This window comes from Schistocerca serialis, chromosome 7 (assembly GCF_023864345.2).
Source record: "Schistocerca serialis cubense isolate TAMUIC-IGC-003099 chromosome 7, iqSchSeri2.2, whole genome shotgun sequence".
NCBI classification, from domain to species: domain Eukaryota; kingdom Metazoa; phylum Arthropoda; class Insecta; order Orthoptera; family Acrididae; genus Schistocerca; species Schistocerca serialis.
In genome coordinates this window covers 435,408,445-435,429,812 of record NC_064644.1, presented here as the reverse complement: position 1 = coordinate 435,429,812, position 21,368 = coordinate 435,408,445, and the positions used below count along the sequence as shown (strand labels likewise).

At 41.3% G+C, this 21,368-nt stretch overlaps 1 protein-coding gene across 1 annotated transcript in view; it reads left to right on the top strand.

Annotated features, from left to right (window-relative positions):
* Nucleotides 1-21,368, top strand: part of LOC126413138 (O-acyltransferase like protein-like) — a 343,086-nt gene that overhangs the window by 255,000 nt on the left and 66,718 nt on the right. Inside the window, exon 8 of the mRNA XM_050083031.1 lies at nucleotides 13,586-13,770. Within this exon, the coding sequence (XP_049938988.1) occupies nucleotides 13,586-13,770 (185 nt within the window). The remainder of the gene's footprint in view (nucleotides 1-13,585; nucleotides 13,771-21,368) is intronic.

Genomic DNA, 21,368 nt, shown 5'->3' with positions numbered 1-21,368 from the left:
TAACACTGCCACTGCCCCTGCCTATCGACGCTGAGGAGTTTGTGTCCAACCAGTTTGGCACACTGCTCCAATAAAACAGACGCTGCATCTACTGTGCTTTCCGATTTGTAGCTATCCTTCCTATATTACGAGCAACACTAGATACAATAACTACATACGCTTCTGGTAGATTTGTGATGTTTGGCTCCCATGTTGCCCCCATTCAAGGCTGTCAGTTCTTCTATTATGGAGTATTAACGGCAACAGTCGTACTGAAAAGTCTGCATCGTAAGTTAGACTGTGGTAAGGCTCGACTCTTCACATTCTCGAAATGCATTCGAAGTTGCGATTGCGAACAACTATCAGCTGTATAACGGAACAACGACAGTGAAAATATGTGTCGGACCGGGACGGAAACTCAGATTTCCCACGCGAGCGGTCGCTTTGGCTACCCGTGCTCGACTCACAGCCAGACCCAAACTTTCATATGTTGTTGCTCCTGCGTCGCAACTTCTACTCGCACACACATTATCTTTTTCTCGTAAAAGACAGGACATTTTAATTGAAGGTCGCTGCCTCGAATCAGCGGATAAATACATGGCAGTACCTGAGTTGTTAAGATCTATGTAATGTTCCTTCGGAAATGCATCTTTCTTCTTTACAACATCGGCTTGCAATATCGTCTTACATTCACGTGGCTGTTAACAATGACGTACAAGCTAGATAGAATAGAATTAATTCAAAGATGGATTATGATAAAAATAATGTATGCAATGAAACAAGAGGAGACTGGAAAATAACACAGAATGAGTAACGCAACGAATTATACAGAAAAAATCAATTAACGATTGATACATCGCAGACATTGCAGTGCAGTGAAGTAAAACTACAGCTAAAGTACACGGTGTCTATACCGTTGAAAAGCTTCATTCAAAAATCTGATATCTTCAATCGCCAAAAGTCTGCTATTCCTTCATCGTTCTTGATATATGTTATTTAATTTTATAGTTTTGCTTTCGTAATGATCAAATGGGATAACCCAACAACACCGAATTCTCTCCTTTCCTTCTCATTTTTACTGGTATTAATACTCTTTTTCTAATTGCGTTAGTACCCCTTTATTATTTCCCTATATTGTCATTTTCTTTCTTTGTCCACGTTGTTTCTGATTTCTTATTTATTTTGCTTATAACATTTTCTAAATTTATTATTTTTCATTAACCTATTATCTTTCTCTTATTTCCGATTCTTTGATATTATTCATTTTTAGTTCCATTCTTTTTTCCATAGTCCATTTTATTATTGACTTCTTTTTCCCAGAAATTGAATGTTTACTATGTTAGATGCTTCTGATTCGCTTTCTAAAAGTTTCCAAAGAATTTTAACTATTACTTTGCCAGTAGCTGTAATTTTTTCTCTATATTCCGTCGGATTTCGCAGCGCTTCTTCTTTTTCAATCTTCTCTTGTTACAGTTCCATTATTTTTCTAATAATCCATCTTTTAAATAACTGTATTCTTTCAAGCGTGTAGATCACTGCTAAGCAACCACGTGAATGTAAAAAGTCGACTCTTACTACGTTCTTTTCGTTTCGCGTTTTTTTTATTTGGATATCTTAACTTAGGCTTCACACCCTTTCCATTTTACAGATCTTACATTTATTGCACATATTTCTAGTACATTCTGCTGCGCAGTTACTTAAGTAAATGTAAATTATCTTCCTCATTAATTCTTCAGAATTGTGTTTCTAAGTATTTTGGTGATATTTGATATTTTGATTGAATTTTTTTTTTCAGATGTAACTCTGAGACCAGTTTTATTGGCTGTTCATTCTTGAAGATTTATTTGAATAACTGTTTGCGTCAGATTTTTGTAAAAGTATTGCGAAATAGTCTGCAAAAGGTAGGCAATATGCCTTCATTGCATTCGAGTTCCTTATTAGCATCTGAATTTTCTTATTTCATACGTATAAATTTTTCTAAGGCAGAATGAGGATTATGAATAATCTCTTTCACTTACACCAGTTTTTATTTCATATCTTCGAGATGTTTTTCGCATAGCTTTCACTCAAGAGCCAAACTTCTTAGAACATTGTCTGCTGATTCAAATGCTTTCTGAAATCAATAAATTAGAGTATTTAGGTTTGCTGATTAACAGTCTGTACTGAAAATGATTTGCACTGGATCCTATTTTTCAGAAAGCACCCTGTTATTCTCCGATTTTCTTGTCTAAAGATTCTTCAACACTGTTCAGGGAATTTTTCAGAATATTTTGTATGATACACTCTTAAACGAGTTTAGTCCAGAATCTTTCCTGTTTTTTCCAAATATTCTCAAAAAGCCAGAGAAGATCTCTTATAATGTATGGCACTGACCACTTAAATAAATATGTTGAATCTTCATCACTTGTCATATTATTTTGAAGGTTTGGTAATATTATTTCTTTGTAGCTCAGTTTGTGGCAAATTTTCCTAAATAACTTCTTACATTGCTGAAAATATTAATTCAACTGTTGCAATCCTGCAGCGTAAGAATCTCTAAAACTGTTTCAAGAATTTTAAAATTATCATTGTAGAATAACGCAATTTTACCATTTTCTCCTGCGAGACAAATACATAACTGTACTTCACAGGTCATCAGTCTCAGATGATTACAATGTTCCAAGTAAATGTGCCAGTTATTTGAGAGAGTTTATTGGAAATGTTTCCAGTTTTGTAACGAACATCACTGGTACATAAAGTGTGGGGTATAGTAAAATATGCTCTGTACACTTAAAGTCATGTAAACAGGTTCACAAAAATATCAAGCAATTACACAAAGTTATGTACAAAAGCAGTACATCAGATGACTAAGTGATTCATCTTTCCTTGACGTGAATAAAAACATACATAATATTCCATGGCTCTTAAAAACGTAAAATTGACCTCACAGTAACTCACAAACAAGTATGAAGGAAGTAGCGTGAGGACTTAGATAAGTTAAATAGATAACGTCAATGAACAAATGCATATACAAGATACAATGTAAAGCACATCCTGCCATATTCGATATGGGTATACAAAAATATAAAGTATCAGAGATATGGAATAAAGAAGAATAAATGTACATCTTAGAATTTCATCAAATTACAATGTGTCATTGTTATCAACAGCGTAAAAACACACAGTATTCATAGAAGCACAATGAAATTACTACTCAAAGAGTGGTACCTAAAGTAATAGGATGGCTAATGCTTCATATACTGTCTTAAATCCCATAAAGTCTTAGATCCCATCAACATATTTCTAATGTTTGTAATTCATGAATGTCCAGTAAACGATCAATTAGTAATCATTATCACAAACATAATACAAATACATTATTTATACAGTATATAGCTTGCAACTATGAGGTTACATCAAAAATAAATAGAGCAGAGCCCACCTGTTAAATACAAGACAATTTAGTCCTATGTTTCGTATAACATATCAAGTTATATGAACATATATTTGTTAATTTCTGAAGGAGCATAATGTCAACAAGAGGCAACAATTTCACCTCAAGTGTTAATCAGTAATCATGTTCCCTAAGCCTTTGGCATTAATCATTACAAACATCGACCAGACTAAATCTCGGAATATAGATTATTTAAACATTGGGTAACATACAATGTAGGATATGTAATATGCCCAAAATGTTGTATATGTTGTCGAAGCAACATTCTCATAGAACATTATTATTATGATACTACATTGGCTCACTCTAACTATAGAAAATGTCAAGAATACAAATTCTGATATAAAATGAACATTGGTACATTCGTACAACAATAAATATCTGTATAATAATATCAAAATACAATGTTCACAACAACAATTTAAAGTTGTATTACCATATGACTTAACACACAGATTGTAATTAGTAATCAGAATGTTGTGCATGTTTACACTGTTGACAACAATAGTACATTTTAATACCAAGTTCTTCTAAGATAAACCTACATTGTTTCTAGCTCCATGATTGTTGACAGTGTATGTCTTTGTGTGTAACCTATGTCGGATATGGTAGGATATGCTTTGCGTTGTATTCTTTGAAGTTCTTGTATAAGCATGTGTTCATTGACATCCCCTCTTTAACTGAGATCAGCCTTCACGACGTTTCTTTATACTAGGTTGTGAGTTATTGTCAGGTTAGTTGCATGCTGTTTAGAGTCATGGTGTATTCCATATGAGTTTGTAAACATCTTGAACTTTGCGGACATTCAGTTCATCTTAAGTGAAGATAAATTGTTTATCCACTTGATGTATTGCCTTTCTAGGTACTTCCACATAATAAATTGATTTATTTGCGTTATATTATGTGTACAGTGCTTATTTCATTTTTGTTAGCAGTCTTCCTGTGATGATGGTTGCTACGACAGAAATCAGCCAAGAATAAAGAATAATTCGTGCCGTTGATGCTTAAAATGCAGTTCTTCAAGCTTATGACAGCTGTAACACATCGACTCACTATCGCATTCATAGTCAGATCCTTTATTGAATGGTGGTTCTTTTCAGACAATTACCATGTTAGCTTTTAATGGGGAAAAGGATTAACCAGTAGGGAATCAATGAGAGAGGCTTATCTCTTCCGACATTTATCACACAACCAACGTATGTCAGCAGAAAACCTTGATCATACAGAGGCATTGGAACTGTTTAATTTACTGCTGAGACACTGTTATTCATTCTCCCAGACAAAAAATTGAAATTTTGTGCACGTGCTTGCGTATGTATGTATGTGTGTATGTACGTATTTATGCGGATATTTTGTGTGTATGACATTTATGTAATTATGTACTTACTTATTTTTCACTCTATTGCTGTTTGAGAAACACCCATTGTAGAGTCTAGGGCTTTTCAGTGACAGGTGAAATATCTGTTGGGAGTGTTTTGGAGGGGATTTGAAGATGTGGCATTGGCCCTACAGCCATTGGAAACGTGCCAAAAAATTTGGCCAAGACAAAGAGTTAGGAGTTAATTTTACTTTAATTATGGGACAATATGACATTGACAAGAAATGAAAGTATAGTGTATGTGAAAGTGTTCTTGATGGTGATTATACACAGTTGAGTCGACTGCTGGTTCTATAAGTGCAGTACACAAATGATGGAGCTACTTTTTTTTAATTATTAGAGGTTTCGTTTCTACTTCAAGGAGTATAACTGGTTGTTTGAAATCTCCCTCATTATGGAGTTTCGGTTCTTCTCAGTGAGTTACTGCCGAGCTGGTAGTGGGCTGAGGAGCTCCCAATTGAAATAAATTAGAGAGGCATACCAATCCGGAATTCGGTTGACAACCAAGGCGAACATCTTCAAATTAGGTCGAACTAATTGGAACTATTTTCATTTATTTCAGGAACAGCATTGATTGAGACGTACTTAAAATAGTGTGTGTGTGTGTGTGTGTGTGTGTGTGTGTGTGTATTTATGCGTGCAAGGGTAGACGCAATAATTTTGTTTATCATTTTTCGAGTTCTCTACTCTCAACAGCAGAGGGGAGCTGTTTGAGGCTCGGTCCATTAAAGAGTAAGGTTTCTCTCATTAAAATATCACAGCACGCTGTGAGTGATCCAAATGAAGAAGAATTTCGTCAGATAACCAAGGAAAATCTGCAGAAAACATAGGCTGGAACAGTGCACAATGACTATATTATTTGTGGGACGAAGTTATCAGATGTCTCCGACAGAAATTAAAATTTTGTGTGTGTGTGTGTGTGTGTGTGTGTCTCTTTGTGTGTGTGAATGTGTGTGTGTCAGCGAGTTACCTTGAGTTATCTGTGCACAGGAGGATGGTTCAGATTATACATCGCGATCCGACGATGATACTGCGATTGATGTTTCATCGTTGGTGTCAATACAGTCTCTTATCCCAGTGCGAAGTACTACATCAGTTACATCAGTGTGTTACGTTACTGCTTCGACAATCAGCTATTTTCTTGACGATGGCAGCGATGGATGTTGTTGCAAGTTCGGGTTTTTCTGGAGAATCAACGTGACCATGCACCGTGAATATTCAATACAAGAAAACCGCCGTGAAAAACTCATAGTTAAAATAATAATAATAATTTTAACATCACGAAAGAGAGTAATAGCACAACTTGAATAACGGTGTCAACCACGTTTGCATAAAACTGAAGCCATCCGGAATAAAAATAGTGACTGGACTAGTAACAAGTCCGTCACCGCTGCAAGTTCTGATGATAGTACTGACAGTAATGATAATATGCAAGAGAGACAGATTATGACGGAGTCAGTTCCAAGGGATAGAAATGTTGGTAACCCAGCCGCAGTTGGGAACTGCTTGCAAAATATACTTACATGCAGTGTGCCCAGAAACAAGGGATGATAGTACTACAGTTTTAGCAGACATTTGATTAACTGCCTTTTGTAGCTATACTGAATTCAGTTCTCTGATAGAGGGAGATCATCACTAAGTCCGATTCCTGCTTCAGAAATTATTTGGAGAAGGGAGTTGAAATGCAGTGGAAGAAAAGAATTTTTCTACGGTGGGAACAAGTTTTTCTGTTGTGCTTTTCAAACAACAGTGTTAAGGCAGATGAGAGAAGGGTTGGATTGTGTGTACTGCTCAGACGGTAAAGCACACAGAGCATCTCGTGCTTCTCTGCACAGTAGATAGGGTTGCTGTGCGTAAGACGATGACGTATGCTATAAACAACAGTACCGATAACAGAGATCGCCGCCTGTTCGACCTAGAAAAGCTTAAGCTCATTAAATGTTTTCATGTGGAGCGACCGAATAATAGCCTCTCTGACAGGAGATATTTGTCAACAAACACTAAAACAAATGGAATTCCATCAAACATTTTCTTGAAGCCTGAAACAGTATCACTAATGATTTAAATAAAAAAAGTACTGCACCACTTACGTTTTTCCATGTACAGTGAGATATTTTCCAGAATTTTTTACCATTTACAATTGCTATGGAAATTTAAATTATTATTTTATGTGAGTTCTGTGTGAGTGATCGTCCACTTCTCTTGCCATCCAGTCTTCCTTTTATGAATTTAAGGTCACTGTCCCGCGCGCACAATACCTTAAAACATCTCACTAAACAAATAACATTGTAGAAATAACCAATTATTTAAACGACTAAATTAAAACAAGAATATTCTGTAATTATCTCGGCAGATAAAATGTTAAGTTATCCGTTTAGCAATCAATTCATCTGTCGCAACTTGTTTTCCTGTCAGTTTCTATATGAAAGTAGTCAGTCATTGATTTCTTCCAACTAGTAGATTATGTGTTAGGAGCGCAACTATCCATGTGGAAGGATAGAAGGAATGAGTTATTGTGCATTGTGGTATCGAATGGTTTGCATTATGAACAATGTGACGACTCCGTTTCTTATGTAAGATTTGAGATTATTTAAATGTCATTTAAGAATGCCTCCAAAGCCGAGTGCCAAAGTTCTTTACCAACTATGTTCTTAGATTTAGTGAACTACTACAATAAAGGGCTACATTAAAATCCCCTGGAAAATGTAAGTTACCAAAATAAACATCATAACTGCGACCAGGGATTTACCACTTGTCTACATTAATAAGTGCCGCAGCTGCGTGTACCAGTAGCGAACAATTTGAACACAAAATATTAAGTCCAAAGAGCAGATAATGGTCACAGCTTCTCGTAGTGACAGAAAAACTGTACGGTACGCAAAATTACTGACAAAATGAGAACACTTCCCTATCAGTTCGCTCTCTAAAATGAACAACTGGTCACGTGATGTGGGTTGTATGAAATCAGGCGGAACCCCTCAGCAGGAACTTCACACTTGGCAGGAGAGCCTACTGTTCTAAGGATCTTTTAGTGCCCACCGTGCACTCAGAACCAAAAATTGCGTCGTTCGGCGGTCAGCGGTCATACTAGAGATATTGCGCAAGGCATCTGCGCAAAGCTTCATCGAATTTTCGACGAGATTTTACATTCGTGGGTGACCGGAAGTAGAAAAAAATAGCTATCGTATTTGCGAGGAAAAAGAATGTAGAAAATTTCTGGATTCTTTCTCTTTCCGTTCAGTCACCTGAAATCGGTTATTTTGTCTTACAATACGTAAGTTACAGTCTCCGTGATAACATATAAATTATGTAAAACACAGGGTGATACAAACTAGTGTCTGTTAACACTGTTCCCATTGCAAGTGATAACATGTCTCCACCTATTCTGGCACATCCAGTACATAAATTTCACTTCAGAGGGGTGTGGTTAACACAAAATAACGTTGTAATAATATAAGAACACTTAAAACTGGCAAAGAGCTTCGCTTTCAAACTATTTTCCTAGTAATAACGTCTGGAGCCGAAATTGTTTGCAGTTTTGTACTATCGAATCCCAGCGCCGTCCCCACAGACTTTCCGCTACTCTGCGATGCTAGGACGTCTGGCGGGTTGTCGAATAAACTGGTGGCAGGCGTTGCCAAGTCAGTAGAGAGAAGCATACATTCGTAGATGATGTGCGGTTGCACACATGGTTTCGTCGATTTTACAAACGAAACGTGCCAATCCAATTGATTAACCTGTCGTCTAGCAGTACTTCTTCTGCAAGGTACTACAGAAAATGTAGCCCAGGCAGTACGGCTGAAAAACATAGAGAGTTCAGCTCTGCACAATTGTTAGGATGAAACAACTGGTTGACGAGGAGGAATGCGCACGTCTTTACAAATATCTTACAAGGACCCTGAAATTCCAGTGCAGTGGCAGATAATAGTTACAATTCAGTGTCATATCTGCCCAAAGATATTAAACCACTGACAATGGAGTACGAAATACCACCAACGTGGACGACGCAAATACTCGAACCGAAGATTTTGTGAAAGAAAAAGTACTCTGAATGAAGTCAGTCTCGTTGAATGCGTAGTACAGTAAAGCAACAGGAAGGCGGTAGGAAAGTGCGAAGGTGGAAGAATCACTAACACAGGAACGTCTTCTCTTATCAGTACAACTAAAAACCTAAAATCACTTTGTGTCAATTGCCGATAGGCTATGAGGGGCAACTAAAAATGGATTTTGAGCATTTCTTACAATTATTACCCGTTGTTAACCCTTTCAGTACCACTGGGACGTGTGTGTTCCAAGGTAGATTAATAAGGCGTCTGCACAAAGACTACGAGACGCACAGAAAAATGACACAGGCGTCAGTGTGTAGATATGTCTCTAAGTTTAGATTCGTAATACGCACCACGGTGTAGTTCCACTGAGACACAGGCGTCTGAGAACATGTAGAGAAGTCATACTTTCCATATTGTCGTGTAGAATTAATTCGAGCCTGCAGACAGGCAACCCGATGAAAAGGACTGCAAAGCGGGTTGCACCTTCGTGCACAATTCCTGTCAACAAAGCGCTTACATGTTTGGCACGCCCCAACGGTGCCCATACTGAGCGTCTGTCGTGTGAGTTAAACATTTTGAGAGGTGCTCTATCCACTGAAGTGTGCCTGTTTTTTGTGTGTGTTGTGGTTTTTGCGCAGTCGCTTTCCAAAATCTCAGGGGTACTTACGAATAACGCTGAATGTACGAACCTTAACCGCATTGGGAAGCGAAACAAAACGAAATATTTTTATTTTCATATATCACTTCTGTCTATGACATTAATTAAAATAAATGTACATTAATGTCTTTTGTGGTGTTACCGCCAGACACCACACTTGCTATGTGGTAGCCTTTAAATTGGCCGCGGTCCGTTAGTGTACGGCGGACCCGCGTGTCGCCACTATCAGTGATTGCAGACCGAGCGCCGCCACACGGCAGGTCTAGTCTAGAGACCCCCTAGCACTCGCCCAGTTGTACAGCCGACTTTGCTAGCGATGTTTCACTGTCTACATACGCTCTCATTTGCCGAGACGACAGTTTAGCATAGCCTTCACCTACGTCATTTGCTACGACCTAGCAAGGCGCCATATTCAGTTACTAACAGATAGTATTGTGAATCATGTACCGTCATGAGCGACGTTCATCATTAATGAATTAAAGTTAAGTATGAAACTAATTACATCCGCTTTCGGAATTCTCATTCCTTGTCATGTTCCAGGCCTCACGTCAGTATAGTTCTTCCCTCTTCACGCCAGCCTGCGTAAGCTAAAACGCGTGCATTTCGGCCTCCTCTAGTAACACGGTGTTGGCTCTTCTGCCAACCCAACATCTTTCACTAGCAAAAAGACTGGTGGTGAAAGGACAAAAGTTTTTAAATGTTGTTATAATCTACTCAGTGAGAGATGCAATCTTACCTCAAAGGTTTAACACAGTAAGTCAAGTATTCAATCAAGATACTGTGTCTACGTGTATAGTTTCAGGCAGCATAACTCACGGCGCACCAGTTACCCAGATTGTTTTCATCAAATATTTGAGACTGAGAGAACTAAGTAATTTCTGACAGACTTTAACATAGCTTCCACAACTTTCAAAACTTTTCTCGCTGGCATTCTCTACAAAATAATGAAAGGAAAAATTTTATCGCTTACTACAGTTTTCGCTTTTTATGCAGTAAAGCTTCAGCATCAGCCATGACGTTTCAATTTACGACTTTTTTATTAATACATCAATTCGCAACACATTTATCAGACTGAATCCACGTATACCACTATATGTACTTCACAGTTAACATCACTGTACAACATACGGTTCAGAAGATATAACGTCGTGAAAATTAAGATGCGTAGAAAAACTAAAAAACTAGGTCTTCTTAAAGTGGGGTGCAGATTACCCAGAATATAGTCATATAGGATTTCTAACCTGTAAAGTATTAGGGGATGCGCCGGGGGGAGGGGGGAGGATAGTGGTTTAATCAGAAAAATCATAGTTAGAAGTATGTCACGTAGCACCCTGCACGTGATCTCAGTTGCTGAGATGTTGAGTGGCAAGTATTAGGGATGTCGAGTGGGATGCGACTGTGGAGGAAGCGTGCTGGAACAGTCTAAATATTCAAAACAGTTTCGCTGTGAGATCGGCACCGGGGTACATCCTTGAATAAGAATATCGTCTGAAAACGATGCTACATGTAGTACCTCTGACCCAATTAAAAGTTGGCAGAAATAAGCTACACTGAAATAAATGACTATACAGGGAAACGAACTTCCTGTTAAACTTCATAATGGATCATTTGATCTTCTTCAATATGGAGCAATTACTATGGAAAATATTTTTCTGAAACCGCATTTCAATGCGAAACCCACCAATTTTGACTGACAGAACGGCTGTCAGAGCCAACACATTACGCTTTCGTCGTCTATTTGTAGTGCGTCCTCTTCCGAGCAAATCAGCTAGCGAAGCGGTTTCACCTACTGCTCAAAATTCGCCTTCTCTGATACCCCAGAAAAACTGTAAAAGCTTCTCAATCTGGAAGCTTCATTTACCACATTAAGATATTTTTCTGTTAGGGTGCTGTAAATGAATGTTAATATTAATGCAGCCGAGACAATGACGATAGCAGAAAACTTAATTTGAATATAGTTAGATTAAAATAGTGCAGTTTGCACACCAATAGCATCTAATTAAAGATTTCCTTCATAGGGCGGCACTAGAACATAACTGTCTTAACACAATAAGAAATAACCAACAACATTCGTTAATAGTTATCAAACAGAACTTCACTTAACTTTCGTAACAGTTTAGTGCGTGGCACTAGAAGTCTTTTATTTAATACAACGCAGTCGATTGTTTTGATCGATAAGTCAGTAGCACATATCCATAAGTTTAATAAACACATAACAGAAACTTAGGTCATGAATAACATATTCTCCTTCACTATTTACAACTGCCTGCCGACGCTGGAGTAACTTGCCAATTCCGCGATTGCAGAAATAACATGCTTCTGAGGCTAAGAACTCGTCGAACCATGATTGGTTCGCATTTTCATCCGGGAAGAAAGTTCCTTGAAGGTTGTTAAATAGAGAGCGTAAAAGGTGAAAATCTGTGGGAACAAGATCAGGTGAATAAAATGGGTGCGGAACGACTTCCCAACCGAGCTCCTGTGTAGTGTTTTTTGTAAGTCTTAGAGATTAGGTGCGGGCGTTGTCGGGGAGTAGTATTACTTTACGTGGTCTTCCCGGTAGTTGTTCTAAGATTACGTCTGCAAGACGTCTCAGTGGTTGACAGCAAATGTCAACTGTGGTGATTATACCTCGGGAAAGCAATTCGTACTACATCACACCGTCTCTGTGCCACCAGATGCATAACGTTATCTTTTGTGGATGCGCGCACATCTTTGTACTGAGAGTTCCTGCTTTGTTTGGGCTCAATAATTCCTTTAGTTTCCTTATGGTAGTATAAAGAAACCATTTCTCGTCACCAGTAGCGATACATGATAGGAATGGTCGGTGCTGTTCACAAGCCAACTGATGACGAGCAAGCAGAGATGCACATATAGCCACCCACTGATTTTTGTGAGTTTGGCTTGGAACATGCAGCTGATTACTTAACCTTTCTTGTTGCCTGCAAATCTCGCACGGTGGTGGAATGATCACAGCTCATCACAGTTTTCCTGAACAGGGGAGTCACTAATGTCAAAACAATGCTCCTTAAAACAAGAAAATACGCATTGCATTTCACTGATTTCGAATAAAATACCTCGCTCATCAGGTGCTCTATTTTTTTTTTTTTTTTTTTGTAGTTTTGGAGATATTTAAGATACCGTAAGTATGAATTTTAAAGGTTCTGAAATTTAGCTAACCTATTGTGTACATGGTAGGGCAGCGGAAGCGGCAACACAGTGCGAGCCGTTAGTGCCGGGCTCCCATCATTAGTGTATTAGTGGCGGGCGCAGTCCACATGCCTAACTTCCATATGCCACTTACTTCAAATTGGACTACAAACAGTTTGGAGACTAATCTGGAAATATGAAATGCAACCTTTGCTACTATATGAGGAGCTGTCAAATAAAAACGAAACATGCGGAAACAAGTAAGTAAATTGTTGTTTGTATTAAAAGTAATCGCCATAACTGTTAATGCATTTATAGCACTGTGAGACAAGAGGGTTAAAACCTTAACGGAAAAATGTTTGCGGCCGCCTATGGAATCTTTTCTGTGCCCAGGCATGCTACTTTCCGTCCGAGGCAAACCGACGACGACGAATGTCTTACTTCAGGGCTCCAAAATTATGGAAATCACTTGGGGAGAGATCGGGGCTGTATGGAGTATATGTAAGAGCTTCCCAGAGAAAGTTCTGCAGAATGACCGAAACAACTCTCCAGCAAAATGCCCGTCGACATGTTGCCAAGGTTGTTCCGACAACGCTTCAGAAGTTTCGCATCCTTCATAGGTTAATGATCTCTTCACATGCGATTTCGATGTTTTTTGAGCCGTGTAGAAAGAGATTCGTGGCCGTCGATTTGCTACGGACGGAGAGATGCACGCCTGGCCACAGACAAGGTTCCATAGGCAACCGCAAACATTTTTCCACAACGGTGCTGCCCGCCATGTCTGACAGTGGGATAAATCTGTTAACAGTTACGGCGATTACATTTGAAACAATAAATAGCTTATTAGCTTTTCTCTACCTGTCTCATTTTCATTCGACTGCCTCTTATATCTCCGTATGAACGGAGGGGAAGAGTTCTGAGGTGAGCTGTGTGCCCGGCAGTGCCTGGAGCCGTCGTGGTACGTGTCGGTGGACATGCAGCTGTTCGCCCTGGCGCCGTGGCTGCTGCTGGCGGTACGCCGCTACGGCGCGCCCGCCGGGCTCTCCGCGCTGGTGTTCGCCACGGCCGTTCCCGCCGCCGTCACCTTCTGTAGGGGGCTGGACCCCACCTTCATACCGGACCCCTCGTAAGTACCGCACGGCCTCCTGCAATAAGAGCCTGCCAGCGCATTCCAAAGTCAGTATGTCGCCCTACTCAATATACAACACCAGTCACTTCTACAAACATGTCTGCAGCACTCTTCATAATGATTAACCTCCCCATCTTCCTCCAACTGTCTCGCTTCCGTTTGAGTGTCCCTTATAGCGTGGTATGAATGGAGAGGAGGAGAACTCACGTGAGCTGTTCTTAAATAATAGAACCCAGTGCATATATGAAGCCAGCACTGTTCTCAAAAGAACAGATACCATTGATGACCATGCAGCTTCTCTAGAATAAATGATAGTTAATTGAAACCCTCAGCTGCCGACAGGTGTTCTTGATATACCTCGATGGGGACAGCTGAAAATGCGTTCCCCGACTGGGACTCGAACCCGGGATCTCCTGCTTACATGGCAGACGCTCGATCCATCTGAGCCACCAAGGACACAAATGAATAGTGCGACTGCAGTGACTTATCCCTTGCACGCTTCCCGTGGGACCCACATTCCCAACTGTCCACAATCTACATACGTAATGTACCTAATAGATATTTGCCCATACACTCATTACTCGCGCACACTAACGTGAAGATTCCCGTAAGAGTTCGGGCAACCTGTGCGCATTCGCGCAGACGAAGCTCAATGGTAGGGTAGCCTTTACTATATATATGAAGATAGTAACTGTTCTCGAAAGAACAGATAGCATTGATGACCATGTACCTTATCTAGAATAGATGATAATTAATAGAAATCCCCAGCTGCTGACAGATATTGTTGATATACCTCGATGGGGACAGCTATTAATTATCATTTAGAACCCAGTGTGTTGTCCTCGACGGCGAGTCTTCATCAGAAACAAGGGTATCGTCAGGTGTGCTGCAGGGAAGCGTGACAGGCCCACTGTTATTCTCTACATACATAAATGATTTGGCCCATAGGGTGAGCAGCAATCGCGGGTTGTTTGCTGATGATGCCGTGTTGCACGGTAAGGTTCAAAATGGTTCAAATGGCTCTGAGCCCTAGGGGCTTAACATCTGAGTTTATCAGTCCCCTAGAACTTAGAACTACTTAAACCTAATTAACCTAAGGACATCACACACATCCATGCCCGAGGCAGGGTTCGAACATGCGACCGTAGCGGTCGCGCGGTTCCAGACTGAAGCGCCTAGAACCGCTCGTACAGTAAGGTGTCGAAGTTGAGTTACTGTAGTAAAAGACCTTAGAAACAAATTCCAGTTGGCTTGATGAATGGCGGCTGTGCCTAAATGTGGAAAAATGTAAGTTAATGTGGATGAGTAGGAAGAAGAAACCTCTGATATTCGGATACAGTATTACTGGTGTCCTGTTTGACACAGTGAAGTCGTTTAAGCATATGGGCGTAAGGGTGCAAAGCGATATGAGGTGGAACGTGCGTATGAGAACTGTTGTAGGGATGGCGGATGGTCGACTTCGGTGTATTGGGAGAGTTTTGGGAAAGACTGGTTCACCTGTAAAAGAGACCGCATATAGGACGCTTGTGCGACATATTATTGAGTACTGCTCGAGTGTTGAGGTCGTATTGAAGAAAGACGTCTAAGCAATTAAGAGGCGGGCTGGTGGAGCTGTTACCGGTAAGTGCACGGAGATGCTACAGGAACTCAAGTGGGATTCCCTGGAGGAAGGCGATACTATTGAAAAAATTTAGAGAACCGGCATTTGAGACTGACTGCCGAACGATTCTACTGCTGCCAACATACATTACGCGTAAGGGGACCACGAAGATAAGATACGAGAAATTGCGGCTCATACGGAGACATACAGACAGTCGTTTTCCCTCGTTCTATTTGCGTGTGGAACAGGAAAGGAAATGACAAGCAGTGCTACAGCGTACCTTCCGTCACGGACAGTACGTGGCTTTTGGAGTATCTATGTAGATGTAAATGTAGATATAGATTTGATGTAATACATACAGACTTATATTCAAACATTTTGGAACAGGGGCAGAAACCGAAAATGGAAAGTAAAATTGGGAAAAGAGAAGGAGACTGAGAGTGAGAATGAGGACGTATATTGCCTTCGTCGACTCAGAAAAACCATTTAATAGGGTAGACTGGCGACAGCTTCTTAAGATGCTGAGAGAGATCAGCATATAGTGTAAGGACATAATACTCTATAGACAAGATGTGGCTGTGATAACATCAAGAAGAAGCTACTATTATGCAGGGTGTACGAGAGGGCTGTTAACTCTTCCCTCTCTTCTTCATTGTAGAGGGCCACAGATGAAGCTGGGGAGCAAGTACTAACTCTAGGAGGACTTAAAACTCATGGCAAAAAATAGACATGCTAAGATTTGTTGATGATATTGCGTGTTAAGTGAAGATGCAAAACAATTAGGAACGATGCTAGCCCACATGGAAACCACCATCTGCTCTTCCTATTATATGAAAATTAATGAAGGTAAAACAAACATCTTTGTGGTAAGCAGACAAAACGCCGTTGCCCAATACTCACTTAATAACAGTGACTGGATACTGTTCAATTCTCTGCCTACCAAGAGAGCAAAATTACATCAGACGGAAGGTCAAGGAAAGATACTGGAAGTCGAATCCATCAAGCAAAAAGATAAAAGCTGCTTTTAACAAGGGGAGAAATCTTTTCACATTCAGCAGCACAAACAAACATCTGAGGAGGATCCTCCGTTTCTTTGAAGTGTGCTGCTATATGTAAGTGAATTATGGACACCCGAAGAAGCAGAAAAACGTGAAATAACAGCCTTAGAGATGTTGTGTTGCCGCAGAATGCTCAAGATTTCCCGGGTGGAAAAGATATCAAACGAAATGGTGTCCTATGTAGTGGAGGAAGAGAAGCCTTGTCTCCTGAGGGTAAACGAACACGGACAGTACTCATGGGTCTATCATTAAGCATGTCATTGAAGAGACAGTAGAAGAGACAGTAGAAGAGCATAATAGAAGAAGCGGTCCGAGACTACGATACATCACCCAGATCAAGGAGCATACCAGCTGCACCGCCTAGACCACTCTCAAGAGGAACGCTGAAAACAGAAGTGCATAGCGAACTGCTGCTAATCAACCTGATGGTTGAAGACCTAAGAAGAAGAAGCATAAGAAGAATAAAGATATGGATATGAGTATATAAGCTCATAAGGCTATAAGGATAAGGAGTAGGAAATGTTAAGGAGTAGAAGGACGGGAAGGAGTACGAGTGTTTTCGGATCTCCAACTGTTTTCTTGCATCCTTCTGTACTGCCGGAAATGTGGGCATCTCAGATAAACATGAGGATGACAGAATAGTGGCCATCCTCTCCGTAATCTTTGGATTGTACGTTGGCTCTCACATTTTGCTGCGAAGTGTTCAAAATTCCAAATTATTGGAAAGTTCATTGACAGAAAATCGGGATTAACACACAACCGCACAACTGTTTATTTTTCACTGTCAATTTCAGAGTAGCTACGCACATGTGCAAGCCCTAATGGAGTTATTAAAGAGTAATTGTCAGTATGTGACGGAATACACACTGTAATAAAGGTTCCTTGCACAGGACACTGTTCATCATGATGACCATTCACTGCGAATTATAGTAGTATTCTTTCAACCATATTTTCGCTGCTCAACATACAGTGTGATTACGATAAGCTGTTAATCTCAAAGCATATGGAGCACGAATTGTGAGGAAGACTTCGCTTTTTCAGTAGTACCATAGTAATTTCTGCTGTTAGCACTACACTTTTAAAAGAGATGAATTCAATGTCGTTTCATTCTTCCAAATGTGATTATTACTTCCGAAGAAATTACAATATTTATAACTTAGGGTTTATCATTTTAAACATGAAGCTGATTTCTATCTTCTGCGCAAGTTCATGACTTCATACCCGAATAAGGAAATACACTCCTGGAAATTGAAATAAGAACACCGTGAATTCATTGTCCCAGGAAGGGGAAACTTTATTGACACATTCCTGGGGTCAGATACATCACATGATCACACTGACAGAACCACAGGCACATAGACACAGGCAACAGAGCACGCACAATGTCGGCACTAGTACAGTGTATATCCACCTTTCGCAGCAATGCAGGCTGCTATTCTCCCATGGAGACGATCGTAGAGATGCTGGATGTAGTCCTGTGGAACGGCTTGCCAAGCCATTTCCACCTGGCGCCTCAGTTGGACCAGCGTTCGTGCTGGACGTGCAGACCGCGTGAGACGACGCTTCATCCAGTCCCAAACATGCTCAATGGGGGACGGATCCGGAGATCTTGCTGGCCAGGGTAGTTGACTTACACCTTCTAGAGCACGTTGGGTGGCACGGGATACATGCGGACGTGCATTGTCCTGTTGGAACAGCAAGTTCCCTTGCCGGTCTAGGAATGGTAGAACAATGGGTTCGATGACGGTTTGGATGTACCGTGCACTATTCAGTGTCCCCTCGACGATCACCAGTGGTGTACGGCCAGTGTAGGAGATCGCTCCCTACACCATGATGTCGGGTGTTGGCCCTGTGTGCCTCGGTCGTATGCAGTCCTGATTGTGGCGCTCACCTGCACGGCGCCAAACACGCATACGACCATCATTGGCACCAAGGCAGAAGCGACTCTCATCGCTGAAGACGACACGTCTCCATTCGTCCCTCCATTCACGCCTGTCGCGACACCACTGGAGGCGGGCTGCACGATGTTGGGGCGTGAGCGGAAAACGGCCTAACGGTGTGCGGGACCGTAGCCCAGCTTCATGGAGACGGTTGCGAATGGTCCTCGCCGATACCCCAGGAGCAACAGTGTCCCTAATTTGCTGGGAAGTGGCGGTGCGATCCCCTACGGCACTGCGTAGGATCCTACGGTCTTGGCGTGCATCCGTGCGTCGCTGCGGTCCGGTCCCAGGTCGACGGGCACGTGCACCTTCCGCCGACCACTGGCGACAACATCGATGTACTGTGGAGACCTCACGCCCCACGTGTTGAGCAATTCGGCGGTACGTCCACCCGGCCTCCCGCATGCCCACTATACGCCCTCGCTCAAAGTCCGTCAACTGCACATACGGTTCACGTCTACGCTGTCGCGGCATGCTACCAGTGTTAAAGACTGCGATGGAGCTCCGTATGCCACGGCAAACTGGCTGACACTGACGGCGCCGGTGCACAAATGCTGTGCAGCTAGCGCCATTCGACGGCCAACACCGCGGTTCCTGGTGTGTCCGCTGTGCCGTGCGTGTGATCATTGCTTGTACAGCCCTCTCGCAGTGTCCGGAGCAAGTATGGTGGGTCTGACACACCGGTGTCAATGTGTTCTTTTTTCCATTTCCAGGAGTGTATTTTACGTCGAATAAGGAGGAAACAGAGTGTGCCACGGCCGCGTTATCGGTATAAAAAGTGGCAGAGTGCAACCATAGTTCTTATTTTTCCTGTGTTCTTCACGCCTCAAGTACTGGTTATTTTCAGAAAAATACATGTGCCTGACAAACCATGAGGAATTAGGTATGCTACTTCTGATCGAAGACTGCAGAAGGAACGAGAAGAGAACGGATAGCCAGTAGGCTCAAAGGTATCCAACAAGAATGACAGTTCATCAAATACGCAAAATCTGTTTTTGGAAGGAAAATGTAATTGTACACAGTGGGTAAGAGGATGACAGCAACGAGCAGAACGAACGAAGTAAGTAATATGGCAGCTGTTGCTCGTAATCTTCACGTTAGTTCCGGACAGTTTGAAATGCCTCTAGAATAAGTAAGAGCAGCATTTTTTGCCATTTGCGAGCAAACAGCTTCATTCCTTATCATGTGACACTTCACCAACAGATTAACCAGCAAGACTTCCAAAGTTGCAGGGAATTCTGCGTCTCGCTTCTAGTTTGATATCAGAACAATAGGCCCGTTTTTAAAAGAATTTTCTTTACCGATGAAACGATCTTTACAAGTCATGGAAAGCTGAAGGCAACTCTTGGAGACTACGTGACTGGTTCTTCTTTTATTGAATAAAGGCTAACGGGTAAAAAATATGCACAATTTCTCATAGAAACGCTACCCGCTCTGCTAAAGAAGAGGCACTAGATGCATGTGGTACCATCAGGATGAATGCACGACTCACTATTCGCTTCTGGCTAGGAAAGCGCTCATCCAGCATTTTACTGGACGCTGGACACGGCGTCCCAGTTGGTCTAAACGTTCGCCTAATCTGACGCCATTGGAGTTATTTCTGTGGGGTAGACTCAAAGATAAATTCTATGTACGAGGTCCGGATATTCAAGATGATTTAAAACATAGCATTGTTACAGTGCGTGTAAAAAAATATGTCTTGCCTTGCGCCAGTGATAACAAACGTAGTTTGCAATAGAGGATGTGCATTTCGAACATTTGATGGCGTAAAGAAAAACGTCCGTGGCCACTTTTTTGTTATTCTATTTTTGTTGCTATTGGTGCAGTAATTCTGAAATGTACACGTGCACCTTACGTGAAACATATGATGCGAAGTTATATACTGTCTTTATATCGCAATTCAGCCATTCACAAATCCATTCAATTTTTAATGAGCATATTTCATCCAGGATTCCAGAAGAAACAACAACATAACTGCTGCCGTTAATAACGATTGAATCATTCTTAAATGCAAGTATTTTGACTTCAGTGGGTGTGTCAGTCTATCCTAATGTAGCCAAAAGTGATTAGCTTCAGTTTTCAGCTAAACTTTTCTCCACTATTCCACTTTTGTAAGTACTATTGTCTGCGACAAGCTGGAGCGCGCTACCAGTCCGACGCGAAAATTTCTTATAAAAATACAAATTCCCGCATAAGAAAGCAACTGATTTCATTTTCAAACCGGATAAATCCCTAGTTGAATACGGGAATTTCTTCGAAACTGCTGGTCAAATTTTGGCGATTTAAACGCTGCTGGAATTGTCCGCTTTAGAACTATAAGGGCCCATCAAGAAGTTTCCCTTTGAGGGAGCCACTGCAGCATATACGCAGCGCAGTGCGACTACGGCACTGGCATATAACCACCAACAAGGGGTTAGTGTGGCATTCGTATCTTTCCGTGGTGCTTGCGTTAAATGTGGAAACGTGAGCTCTGACGAAGTTATTACCAAATGCGCCCAAACAGGCCAACGTTCTGTTACTTTTGTCTTGGCTGCTGAAGCACAGACACCTGTACATATCCAGAAGAGAATGAAGAATTTATGTGGGGCAGCATGTCTGTTGAAACCCACAGTTTTGCTGCTGCTTAATGATAACGCACGTCCCCATATCGCAAGTGCCGTGACGCGGAAGTTACGCCACCTCAAGTAGGAGACACACGAGCACCCACCCTACAGCCCTGCTCTGCTTCCACGCGATTACCACGTCTTCGGTCCCTTTGAAAAGGCTCTGGAGGGTTGACGATTCCTGTCGGGCGATGCCGTGCAGCAGGCAGCTACGGACTTTTACGCAGCGGGACACGGTGTTTCACCATATATTTTCAAAATAGTGTGTCGGTCGAATAATGGCATCAACGTTCAGGGCATTTTAGTATCATTGCATTAACAATTCTGAACTCTATGGCTTTCGAAAGGAAACTTTTTGATCGCTCCCTATACGATACTAGTAGCAGACACTATT